Raw genomic sequence first — 13759 nt, 5'->3', positions numbered from 1 at the left:
AATGACAAAGGTATGACATAGGTATTACAAGGAGAAGGTGACTTTTCAGGACATTACCCCATGTCCCCACTTTTCAAAACGCTTATAAATCACACAGAATGGAGTGTATTGAAAATCTGAAATAGCACAAAGTTTCCTGTGAGGGGTAGGTTTAGGGGTAGGGTTGGTGTAGGGCAATAGAATATACGGTCTGTACAGTATAAAAACCATTACGCCTATGGAGAGTCCCCACTTTTCACAAATGTAAACCTGTGTGTATGTGAGAGTGTGTGTGAGAGTGTGTGTGAGTGTGTGTGTGAGAGAGACAGAGAGAGTGTGTGTGTGTGTGTGTGTGTGTGCGTGTGAGTGTGTGTGTGTGAGAGAGACCGAGAGAGTGTGTGAGAGTGTGTGTGTGTGTGTGTATGTGTGTGTGTGTTTATATCTGCGTGTGTGTGTGTGAGAGAGACAGACAGAGAGAGAGTGTGTGTGTGTGTGTGTGTGTGTGCGTGTGAGTGTGTGTGTGTGAGAGAGACCGAGAGAGTGTGTGAGAGTGTGTGTGTGTGTGTGTATGTGTGTGTGTGTTTATATCTGCGTGTGTGTGTGTGAGAGAGACAGACAGAGAGAGAGTGTGTGTGTGTGTGTGTGTGTGTGCGTGTGAGTGTGTGTGTGTGAGAGAGACCGAGAGAGTGTGTGAGAGTGTGTGTGTGTGTGTGTATGTGTGTGTGTGTTTATATCTGCGTGTGTGTGTGTGAGAGAGACAGACAGAGAGAGAGTGTGTGTGTGTGTGTGTGTGTGTTTATATGTGCGTGTTAGTGTGTGTGTGAGAGACCGAGAGAGTGTGTGTGTGTTTATATGTGCGTGTGAGTGTGTGTGTGAGACAGAGAGTGTGTGTATGTGTGTGTGTATGTTTATATGTGCGTGTGAGTGTGTGTGTGTGTGAGAGAGACCGAGAGAGTGTGTGTGTGAGAGTGTGTGTTTATATGTGCGTGTGAGTGTGTGTGTGAGAGAGACAGAGAGTGTGTGTGTGTGAGAGTGAGTGTGTGTGTGAGAGTGAGTGTGTGTGAGAGAGTGAGTGTGTGTGTGAGAGTGAGTGTGTGTGAGAGAGTGAGTGTGTGTGTGAGAGTGAGTGTGTGTGAGAGAGTGAGTGTGTGTGTGAGAGTGAGTGTGTGTGAGAGAGTGAGTGTGTGTGTGAGAGTGAGTGTGTGTGAGAGAGTGAGTGTGTGTGTGAGAGTGAGTGTGTGTGAGAGAGTGAGTGTGTGTGTGAGAGTGAGTGTGTGTGAGAGAGTGAGTGTGTGTGTGAGAGTGAGTGTGTGTGAGAGAGTGAGTGTGTGTGTGAGAGTGAGTGTGTGTGAGAGAGTGAGTGTGTGTGTGAGAGTGAGTGTGTGTGAGAGAGTGAGTGTGTGTGTGAGAGTGAGTGTGTGTGAGAGAGACAGAGAGTGTGTGTGTGTGTGTATGTATAAGTGTGTGTGTGAGTGAGAGAGTGTGTGTGCGTGTGTGTGAGCGTGACATCTGACCTCTGTGACTGATTAACTGTGATTGTTGTCTCATGAGACAATTCTGAAGGAACAGGGAAGCTGCCGTCGCTTTGCATGCTGGGATTTCCGTGTGTCTGATGATCCTCCAGATGAACTGCGGCGCAAATTAACTCTAGTCCCGGATTAAAGCCACGCGCTAACGGTTATTCTGCCCAGAAAATCCTTCCTAATCGAGCACGAGTCCTAATCTGAGCCTTCTCAGCTGATCTGACGGGGGATTGTGGGTACTGTGCTTTCCCATCATGCACTGCAGCTGTGTGTCTGTGTCTCCTGCAGAGAGCAGCCCATCTTCAGCACCAGAGCGCACGTCTTCCAGATCGACCCCAGCACCAAGAAGAACTGGGTTCCCACCAGCAAACACTCCGTCACCGTGTCCTACTTCTACGACAGCACACGCACCGTGTACCGCATCATCAGCCTCGACGGGTCAAAGGTCAGCCCAACCCCGCTGAGCTCAAACATCAGTCCCAGTCAGCTTTTAGATCCATGTTTCAGTGATTGGGAGCACTGTACAGTCTCGTTGGTTAACATTAGTTAAAGGGATCGTTCACCCAAACACACAAATCCTGTCATCATTCACTCTCCCTGTTTGAGTTTCGTTCAGCAGTCGAACGCAGAATCAGATATTTTGATGAATATTGGTAACCGAAGAGTTGCCGGTAGCCATTGACTTCTATAGTATGGAAAACACACTGAAAGTCAATGGCTACCGGCAACTCTTCGGTTACACACATTCTTCAAAATATCTTCTCGTATATTAAACAGAAGAAAGAAACTCATACAGGTCTGGAACGTTTTTTTTAACAGCATTTGTTAATGTTTTGATAATGTTAGGTCACAGTGCATTGGTTTTAACAAATACTACTGATGCTAAATAAAATGTAGAAACTATAATTTTCTGTAAAGCTGCTTTGCAACGATTTGTATCGTGAAAAGTGATATGCAAATAAACTTGAATTGAATTTCAAAAGTGTTTACTTTAATAGTCTTTGTTTTTGTTAAAAAACTATTTTTTTTTTAGAGTACATTTTACAAGAAAATACGATTTCAGTTTTATTCAGTGAGTTCCTCGTCATTTCTTTGTAATTATCTGTGAAATTTACTAGAAATTTAAGAGTAAAAATTCTTTAATTCTTTGTGTAGTTACCAAATAAATCAGTATTGTACAGAGTAATCTGATTGTTTAATGACGGTTGTTTGATGGTCACATGCCATGCAGGTATTTTCAACATTATATATTTATTTCAATATGACCTTTTAATGATTAATTACTAGCTTTTCTTCAGCTCATGAAGCCCAGTTTGCAAAAACCTTCTTCTTTGAGACGCTTGAGAATTCACCCTTCCACACATAAACCAGAGCAGAAAGTCTTACATTTAGGACATTAAATGTTGCATGCACTGCAAACAATGAATATCTCCTCAATATTTTCCAAGTTTTCATTAAATCGTGACACATTTACTGGAGGTGCAGAATGAACACAAATCTTGTTTTCTGAGGCACTGATCAAAAGTGAGTTTATGCTGAAAACAAGCATCAACTTCTCTTTGAATTAGTTGTGTTGTTCTGCACTCATTGGCAGATATTTGTTCTTGTCTTAGTCATAAACTCGCTTTAATTTTGGTGAATTTCTTTGTGTCTCCTTTTATTTTCTCCTGAAACTGGAATGATCTTGTGTTTCCTGCAGGCCATCATCAACAGCACCATCACCCCCAACATGAGCTTCACCAAAACCTCACACAAGTTCGGTCAGTGGGCAGACAGTCGGGCTAACACCGTCTACGGCCTGGGCTTCTCCTCCGAGGCCCATCTGAGCAAAGTGAGTCCGGACCGAGACCCAGCTTCTGTCAGATCCCCGTCCTCGTCTCCTGACGCGTCCGTGTTGATTTCTCTCTCTGCAGTTTGCTGACAAGTTTGCGGAGTTCAAAGAAGCGGCGCGGTTAGCCAAAGAGAGATCTCAGGAGTTAACCAGCTCACCCTCACAGGTATAAACCGCACTAAACCAGCACAGACCAGCTGTGTGTGTGTGTGTGTGTGTGTGTGTGTGTACTTCAGACTATTGACATCCTCGCTCGCTCTGTGTCTCAAGCGCAAACCCGTCTCGTGTTTCCCGCGCCTGAAGGTAAGGAGATCATCCGTCAGAACATCCTTAAATCCTCCAAACCCAAACAGAACCCAGCCAAACCGGCCCAAACACTCTCCCGCTGCACTCTGATCAGTGTTGATGAGTACAGTGTCTTTTCTCTCATGATGTTGTTTAATTCTCTGAAACGCACAGATTCGGACACCAGTGAAGGTAAGGCTTTCATCTGTGTTGCTCTGCTTTACTCGTGATCAGTGCTGTATACGCATTACAAGTAACACGAGTTACGTAATCAGATTACTTTTTTCAAGTAACTAGTAAAGTAACGCATTACTTTTTAATTTAGAAGGAAATATCTGAGTTACATTTTCAAATAAGTAACAGCAGTTACTTTGTTTCCATGTATTGAGTGACAGCTCTGGTGTTGCCATGGTGACAGAAATCAGGAGTAAGTGTTGTGTGTGAACATGATCTTACTGTAGTTCTAGACTAAATATGAACATGTGTTTACTCATCTCACTGCACACAAACACAGTGTTCCTCACAATCTATAAAAACAGTCAAATGCAAACTCAGAATATGACGCAAACCTGCAATAATTAAATATGTTAAATAAGACAAATATCATTTATGTATTTAATCCCATTTTATTAACCAATGTCTTTGCTGCTGACCTTCAATGATCCAATTTAATCATACTAATAATCAAAAATGACACATTTGTATATAATTTTTGTTATTGCTGAATAGTGTTGAACTTTCTTCTCCTGCGTCATATTCTTCATGTAGTTAGTTTGAGCTGCGCCCTCTACTGTACAGACGTGAATTTACATTTCCTTCAGCCTGAGGCGCATTCATTCCAGTTTTGGTGTGAAAGAGTATTTACATTTGTTTTACAACTTCATGTTAAAAACAAACACGCAAGCCCTGCCCAGATTTAAAAAGTAACTCAAAAGTAACGTAACGCATTACTTTCCATAAAAAAGTAACTAAGTAACGCAATTAGTTACTTTTTTAAGGAGTAACGCAATATTGTAATGCATTACTTTTAAAAGTAACTTTCCCAGCGCTGCTCGTGAGCGTCAGATCAGTGTTGTAGGATGTGAAGCTCTTCTGCTCGTCTGTGAGGTTTCATCATAAGCAAACGTTCTGCAGATTCGTCCTGCCACAGAATAACACGTCTGTCCAGAAACACTTCATATTTACTGTAAAAAAAGAAAATTAGGCTTGCATTTTTGACATCATCTTTATGACTGTTAAACACATTTCCCCCTCAGTTCTCACTCGCTACTAGTGTTCATTTCATTAAAAAAGCTGTCATGATGATACATGACAAACCTTTTTCCAAACATCAACAAGACGTAGTTGTAGTTTAATGAAGAATCAGTCAATGTTTATTTATTAATTAAAAAACCAAGGTTGACCAAAATGCTGTACAATATAATAACCAGAGCAAAAACATGTTTGCGGTTGCCAGATGTCTAGAGTGTGACTCCCCTAAACAGAGCATCTGTCTTAAAAGGACACCTTTTGTGTGTTTTACTTTATCTTATCAACCTGGCAACCATTTTTCATAATGTAGTTTATATTTATGATAATATAATAAACCAGGAGACTAGATGAGGTTAAATAAAGCAGTTGACAGTCTCTTGATTTGTGCTTATCAGTAAAAGTGCAATAATTCTGATCAAATTCTGATCAAAATATCATAATCATGAGCAAAAGGTTAACTATTATTATGCAGAATGACTAACTATGTTTTAACTGACTAAAACTAGACTTTCAGTCAACTAAAACTTGACTAAACAAAAAACAGGACAGTTTGATAGAATAGGATACAAACTAACAGTCATCTGACAGAACTGAGACTAAATTAAAAACACAGCTGACAGGATTAACACTAAATGCAAAGCAAAACATTATATTATTGAAATTGTGAAATAGGTTTTAGTGTGTCTTGACAATCAGCTGATTTTGTGCTGCTTCTGAACAGAATGAGGTTATTTTATGTTAGGTTTGATCTGAAGATCTGCTTGAGGTTCTGTTGCTGTGATCGAGCTCTGCACCTGAACTGTGTTTGAGAACATGATGTTCTGTTTCAAGAGGAAGCCAGATGTGTGTGTTTCTGATCTGAATCAGGTGTGTTTGTGTTGATCGTGTGACAGGAATCAGCGATGGGCGACCTTCAGTCTCCTGTGACTCCAGAGAGCATCAACGGCACGGACGAGAGAGTGACCCCCGACGCCGCCTTCAACACCGAGATCAACGCCGTACTGTTCCCTCACAGGTCCACACAGACTCACACACACACAGATACACACACACACACACTCACACACACACACAGACACACACACACACTTACACACACACACACACTTATACACACACTCACACACACACTTATACACACACACACTCACACACACACACAGACACACACACACACTTACACACACACACACACTTATACACACACTCACACACACACTTATACACACACACACTCACACACACACACAGACACACACACACACTTACACACACACACACACTTATACACACACTCACACACACACTTATACACACACACACTCACACACACACACAGACACACACACACACTTACACACACACACACACTTATACACACACTCACACACACACTTATACACACACACACTCACACACACACACAGACACACACACACACTTACACACACACACACACTTATACACACACTCACACACACACTTATACACACACACACTCACACACACACACAGACACACACACACACTTACACACACACACACACTTATACACACACTCACACACACACTTATACACACACACACTCACACACACACACAGACACACACACACACTTACACACACACACACACTTATACACACACTCACACACACACTTATACACACACACACTCACACACACACACAGACACACACACACACTTACACACACACACACACTTATACACACACTCACACACACACTTATACACACACACACTCACACACACACACAGACACACACACACACTTACACACACACACACACTTATACACACACTCACACACACACTTATACACACACACACTCACACACACACACAGACACACACACACACTTACACACACACACACACTTATACACACACTCACACACACACTTATACACACACACACTCACACACACACACAGACACACACACACACTTACACACACACACACACTTATACACACACTCACACACACACTTATACACACACACACTCACACACACACACAGACACACACACACACTTACACACACACACACACTTATACACACACTCACACACACACTTATACACACACACACTCACACACACACACAGACACACACACACACTTACACACACACACACACTTATACACACACTCACACACACACTTATACACACACACACTCACACACACACACAGACACACACACACACTTACACACACACACACACTTATACACACACTCACACACACACTTATACACACACACACACTCTCACACACACACACACGGACACACACACTCACTCACACACGGACACACACACACACACACACACACACGCACACACTTATTCTGGTGTGAAATGAGCATCTGCATGTTGATAATGTGTTTATATTTCACGCACCGCCGTTACATTAAACCCTGTGTTAGACGTCAAAAACAGATGCAAACGCGCTTCAATCATTTCTCATGCAGAGCTCTTGAAGCCGTTCGCGTCTCTGACAATCACAATCACAGCGTTTGGCAGCGGAGCTTTACTGGGGATCATTTGATGTTTATTATTGTGGGATTCAGTCACATGATGTTCAGAATGAGTTTCTGCATCTGAGCGCTGGATGTGTTTTTTACACTCTTTACATGAAACGACTTTAACTCTTCCAGCTCCACGTCCATCAGCAAGCACTGGGAGGCTGAGCTGGCGGCTCTGAAGGGGAACAACGCTAAGCTGACGGCGGCGCTGCTGGAGTCCACGGCTAACGTCAAGCAGTGGAAGCAGCAGCTGGCGGCGTATCAGGACGAGGCCGAGCGACTGCACAAACGGGTCCGCTTCAGCAAACATAAACCAAAGACATATCACCAGTCTTTCAGATCCGCTCACTCATCATGCCACTAGGACGAAAGCTCCTTGCACACTGAGTCACAAATTTTCGTATGCGTTTTTTCGTATGCGTATTAATCCCTAAATTGAGTCTTCAAGCAGTGAGGATGATTTTGTTGTCCTTTCGCTTCTTAAAAAGACAAAAAGAAAGGAAATATTGGGTCCATCCAATCCTGAGATATAGAGAGGAAGGAGAGTTCCGCCAAACACGGGATTTTCCGGGTTTCCGTGTTTTCACGCTAGGGGGCGCTATCACGCATCTCCTGAATGAGTCTAGAAACTCTCGATCAAAAACACAGACCAGGAAGAAGCAGAAACGAGCAATCTCGTATGTAAGCATATGCATATGAAAAATAATGCGATCATCGACACTAACCGCATATAAATGAAAACTCTTTTGATATATTGCATGTTTGAGACAACAAAATATTCTGGGGGCCATGAAATTTCAGTGAAAATCAGCAAAAACGCTGGCAGTGGCTGGCAACTTTTTTCCAAAACGCTTGCTATGGATGCGACAAACACAGAAAATCGAACCCGATCCGAATTTTTTCGAAATTTTTTCACAACGTGAGGTCGTTATTATTTTTCAACGTGCAAAGATTTTGGACTCTGTGTGCAAAGACCTTAAATCTGCACAATATTGCAAAAAACAGAGATTGTGATGCATAGTTTTTCTGCAGCATGAAAATACAGGGATTTTTACCAGATGACTTCAATAGCTCTATTTGGAAAGAATGAATCATTCGAGAATGAATGGGTTGGAATTTGAAAAAAAAAAAAAAACTGAAATATTTGATTGTTCACACTTGAGTTTAATATTTAGAAGAACTAGGGCTGGGCGATATGAGCAAAAATTCTCTGTATTTTTGGGGGTATATTTGTGGTATATCCTGCCCAATATTGTCCAATGAAACAATGCATATAAAGGCTATGAAAAAACAAATAAAGTGAATGTAATTATGCAGGCATATATTATGTGCATATTATGGGTTAAAATCACATTGCATTCTAACATTGTAACATTGCAATCTAAAAACAAAAATAATGCTTTTACAGCAGAAGTTAAGTTCACTAAGCTAAAAATGAAAACAATAAAAAAGCACAGACTAATTGAGTAAAAAGGCTGTTTTGATTACCCCACTGTTGATTTTAGCATTAAAATCACTAATGAAAAAAACGCTAATTAAAGGAATAGTTCTCCCAGAAATGCAGCATTGCATCAGTGTCTCAGCAATGGATGCTCTGCAGTGAATGGGTGCCGTCAGAATGAGAGTCCAAACAGCTGATAAAAACATCACAATAATCCACAGCACTCCAGTCCATCTTGTGAAGTGAAAAGCACATTTTTATTTTTTAGTTAATTTTTTTTACTGCAAAAAATGATTTTCTTACTTAGTATTTTTGTTTTGTTTTCTAGTATAAATATCTAAATATTATTGAATCAAGATGCATTTCCTTTACAAGTAAAATGACTTCAGATATTATGTCTTGTTTGCCGAATTTTTTTTTTTCATTTTTGCTTAAAACAATGGGGCAAGAAAAATATTCTTGTTTAGCCTTTGAATTAATTACCCCATTGGCAGATATCTTTGCTTGTTTTAAGCAAAAATGAACAAAATGTTGATAATTCTTTTTAGAAAACAAGACTTCAAATCTTAAGTCATTTTACTTGTCATCTTGATTCAAAAATGTTTAGATATTTATACCAGAAAACCAGACAAAAATACTAAGCAAGAAAATATTTTTTTGTAGTGTTCGTTTCCATCAAAGCAAAGGCAGAGTTTCAGTAGAATGTTTTTCTGTATGGTCCTGTGCAATATAATGCTGAAATGATGATGATAAAGCACTGATTCTCATTACTGAAGCGAGCGGAGTCTGTCTGAATCAGTGAATCAGTAGTGACTCTCTGTGTGTTTCAGGTCACGGAGCTGGAGTGTGTGAGCGGACAAACCGCCGGCGTCAAAACACAGAAAACAGAGCTGAACCAGACCATAGAAGAGCTGGAGGCCGAGCTGAAGGCCAGAGAGGAGGTCTGAGCGCCACACCATCACTGCAAACCACCCATCCACTGCTTCACACAGGGCTGAGTGTGTTTATTCCCCACAGGAACTGGAGAAGCTGAAACAGGAAGTGGAGGAAGCCAGCCAGCTGCAAGCACAGAGAAATTCGCTCACTCAGAAACTACAGGTGAATATCGCAGCGTCTGATGATCACGATGCAGGAGACGTCTGTTAGAATGCAGTTACATGAGCCGAAAATTCAAGATATGAGCACAAAAATCACCCTCTTGTATTTGTATCCTATGATATAGTTTAGCAGTATCACACCATCAAGAGCGCTGCTTTTGATCAATATCTGCATGACTGCAAATGTGATTTATACTGTACAACAGGAACATAAACAAGAAGTGAATATAGTGTTTTAGACACAATGTCATCTGTTTTGCTCAATTTCACTAATGAAAACGGTTTTAAACAAAGCCACAGCGGATCTGTTGAGCATCAGCACATAGTGGTGATTTGTTTCTGAACGAATCAGGCGTTTGAATGAATTAAGTGAGTCAATGATTCAGTGACTCACTGATAAAGACAGTCAGTTGATTTGTTACTTAATAAACCAGCCATGTAAACAAATTGAGAGAGTCAATAATTCAAAGACGCATTCATAAATACAGTCATTTGCTTCATTTCTTAATAAATCAGGCATTTGAATGAATCCAGTGAGTCAATGATTCAATGACTCATTCATAAAGACAGAGTCACTGGCTTAGAGTCACTGGCTTAGTTTCTGAATGATTCAGGCATTTGAATGAATCAAGTGAGTCAATGATTCAATGACTCATTCATAAAGACAGTCACTTGCTTCATTACTGAACGGTCTTTTGGCGCCCCCTGTGTTCCTGTTTGGGATCGCAGATTGACTTGTGCTGTAAACTACTAAATGTAACGTAGAATTGTTCATTTTCTGTGAAGCTGCTTCGCAACAGTGTATCATGAAAAGTGCTATACAAACAAATGTGAATTGAATTGTAAACAATTATTGATTAATTTATTTATTTATTGTGGCACTATATACATTCATTGCGAATTATGAAAATTAAAAATTCCTTTTTTTTAGTATTTTAGTTTGTATTTATTTATTTTTGGTTGACTTGTTTTGTACTGCAAGCACTGATTGTGTATCATATGCACGCCAAAGTCAATTTCTGCGTATAAATCGCACGCCAAATAGAAACAGAAAATCGTGCTATACGCACTTTCATGAGACCGGGCTCATTTGTTTTTTTAAATGCCATATCTGTCACACGTTCTTAGCAGCTCACAATTATTTGTTGTGCCATAAATGTAACAAAAAAGTTTTTTAACAAAGTTAATGTTTGATGATACTTGTCTTTATTATTTACTTTGATTTATGGAGTAATGTGGATTTATTAACCTGATAAATTAAAGGATTTATGTTAAAATAACACAGAGCAATAACATATATTTTTACATCTATGCAAATGCATATGTAATATTTGTAACTTAAGTAAATGAACTTTTATAAAATAAAGAGACAGTTATTTAACAATATGTTAGTAACATTTGTACAGTCTTAAAGTTACAGTTACAACCGGCCCTTTGATGGCAGCCATAATGTTGAAGTAGCCCTCAGTGAAAATGAGTTTGACACCCCTGCTTTAGAGTATCATTTCATTTTAAAAGTCCTTTTATGTTTTAATATTTGTAAAAAAAAAAAAAAAATTTTTTTTATACCCATTTATTATTATTATTTCTAAAGCTATTTTTTGTAGTGTCAATTCAGTGCTTTTCTCATTTAACACAATAATGATTTTAAATGATCTTTGGGTGGGTAGTTTCTCATCCAATTGATGTGTAATTAATAGGCAATTAATTAGATGAATTAATCAACACGTCATGCCATTAATTACAGTCAAACCAAAATTTATTCAGACCCCTTCAACATTTCTCACATTATCACAGTTTATTCGCTATAGTTTAGAAAATTGTAATAAAATATGAACTCAGAGTTAAAGCGTGTTAGAACAAACTCATCTTGATAATGTCAGATAACTTTGATAGAAAGGTATGTAATGAATTGGGTTGAATAGCTGTCAGCTGTTAAATTTAATACACAATCAGATAAAACCAATTTAGCTCAACTAATTACCAAGCAGTGCTTCATTCTGTTCAGTCTGTGGTGTAAAAGATCACATTAGCAATTAAAGAAAAACACTTCAGCAAAACATGCTCAGCTCAAAGTGATTGAATAGTTTCTGATCCCAAATTTTACTGGTAGTCCACTGTATGAAGAATTGTTGGGTATAATATGTCACAGTTTACTTTGGGTATGATTTGTCACAGTTTACTTTATTTTGCTATCCTCACTTACATAAATGAACTATAGTGTCCTGCTCCCACTAGTAAAAACATATCAAAAATTATATCTGGTGTCTGAATGATTTGTGACTGTAGATTAGACGTGTTAAAGTAAGTAAGTAATGGCGAGCGTTCTCATCCTCAGGAGACGGAGCTGAGGAACGTAGAGCTGGAGTGTCAGCTGCTGGATCTGGAGCAGAGTCTGGAGAACCGGCGTCTGGAGAGAGAGAGCTTCAGGAGGAGTCTGCGCTCGCTGCTGGAGCTACTGGACCGAAAGATCTTCCAGCTGACCGAGCTACGAGACAGTCTGACCAAACTGATGGAGAGCGACAGCAGCTAGAGACGAGACGCTCATACACGCACAGAGAGAGACACACACACACACACAGAGAGACACACACACACAGACACACACACACACACACACACACACACACTCACTCACTCACTCACAGTTTTACACTGACTCCCTCTGGTCTCGGATCACACACAGACTGCTGATCCAGGAGATGTGTGATTACACAGAAAACCTCGCTGTGCTCTCTGACTCTTCACGTGTTTGGCTCACGCAGGTTTTCTATAAAAACGTCACAAACTGAAGATCCGATCCGGACGCGACAGCTGCGTTTATCTGCTACTCTTCCACTCTTGAACTTCCTCTGAACTCTGAGCAATACGAGCGAGAAACAGAATCAGGTATCTGACGTCTCACACGCACCTGCGAGGACACTTCGAGTCGCGTCTTTGCTTTCCGAACACTTTGAGGGGTTCGGTGCGCTGGTGACGGCACTGAGGTCACATCACACGCTTTCTTCTGGGGCTTTTAGCTCTTTATGAAGAGCAACGGTTTACTTCCGTCTGTATGATTTCTGGTTATTTATTGTAAAAAAAAACAACAATTATATCTGTATATTCTAATCACAGTGGCTGCATTAAGTAGTTATTTCAAGTATAAAGATGTTTGTTTTCATTTCTCGTTTTTTATTATTATTTGCAATGTGGAAATATGGTTGTTTTTTAATGTGGAGATAAACTGGCAATATTTTTGAACTCTTTGAGTATTTAAAAGGGAAACCATGCCATTAAATACGAGTTAATTTAGCAGAAAGCTGTTCTCTTGTACAGATGAAGTTGCCTTTGGTACTGAGATGCATCACGTGATCACGCTGAACCTCAAGGGCTCGCAGCAGTTAGATGGGCTTGTTTTTGACACACTGGATGGCTTTATTATTATTATTATGTTTGATTTATGAAACCTTTGAATAATTATTGAGAATATTGATTATTCCACTCACTTAAACACAATTGTAATTCTGAGTTTATAGTAAAATTAAAGAGTAAAAATGACCAACCGTGTTTTTCTCTTTGTGAATGTTTGTACTCCTGTGAAGAACATCATAGGAAACGGTATTCTGCGTAAAGAGCAGCTTCAGGATTGTTCTTCATTATTTTCATGGAACGTTCCTCATGTCTGTACTGTAAATGCCACTGTTGTTACTGTATCTGGACATCTGTTTATTTATTGTTTTTGGGTGAAATATGAGTCATGTGACTTCTGAAGACCTGGATAATGAGCTCCGATCACACGGACGCCGGTAATGAAACT

At 39.9% G+C, this 13759-nt stretch overlaps 1 protein-coding gene across 2 annotated transcripts in view; it reads left to right on the top strand.

Annotated features, from left to right (window-relative positions):
• Positions 1-13497, top strand: part of LOC107679463 (homer protein homolog 1-like) — a 17229-nt gene extending 3732 nt beyond the window's left edge. Inside the window, exons 2-10 of one of the 2 annotated variants that reach the window (XM_016475014.1) lie at positions 1791-1947; positions 3202-3333; positions 3416-3499; positions 3604-3636; positions 5763-5884; positions 7555-7714; positions 9694-9804; positions 9881-9961; positions 12299-13497. In XM_016475014.1, the coding sequence (XP_016330500.1) occupies positions 1791-1947; positions 3202-3333; positions 3416-3499; positions 3604-3636; positions 5763-5884; positions 7555-7714; positions 9694-9804; positions 9881-9961; positions 12299-12493 (1075 nt within the window). In that variant the 3' untranslated portion in view covers positions 12494-13497. The remainder of the gene's footprint in view (positions 1-1790; positions 1948-3201; positions 3334-3415; positions 3500-3603; positions 3637-5762; positions 5885-7554; positions 7715-9693; positions 9805-9880; positions 9962-12298) is intronic. The other variant, XM_016475015.1, reaches the window with a different exon arrangement.
• The last annotated feature ends 262 nt before the right edge of the window (positions 13498-13759 follow it).

Source organism: Sinocyclocheilus anshuiensis, unplaced genomic scaffold (genome assembly GCF_001515605.1).
Source record: "Sinocyclocheilus anshuiensis isolate Anshui unplaced genomic scaffold, SAMN03320099.WGS_v1.1 scaffold7648, whole genome shotgun sequence".
NCBI classification, from domain to species: Eukaryota; Metazoa; Chordata; class Actinopteri; order Cypriniformes; family Cyprinidae; genus Sinocyclocheilus; species Sinocyclocheilus anshuiensis.
The sequence above is the reverse complement of the archived record's forward strand: the minus strand, read 5'-3'. Positions and strand labels throughout refer to the sequence as shown.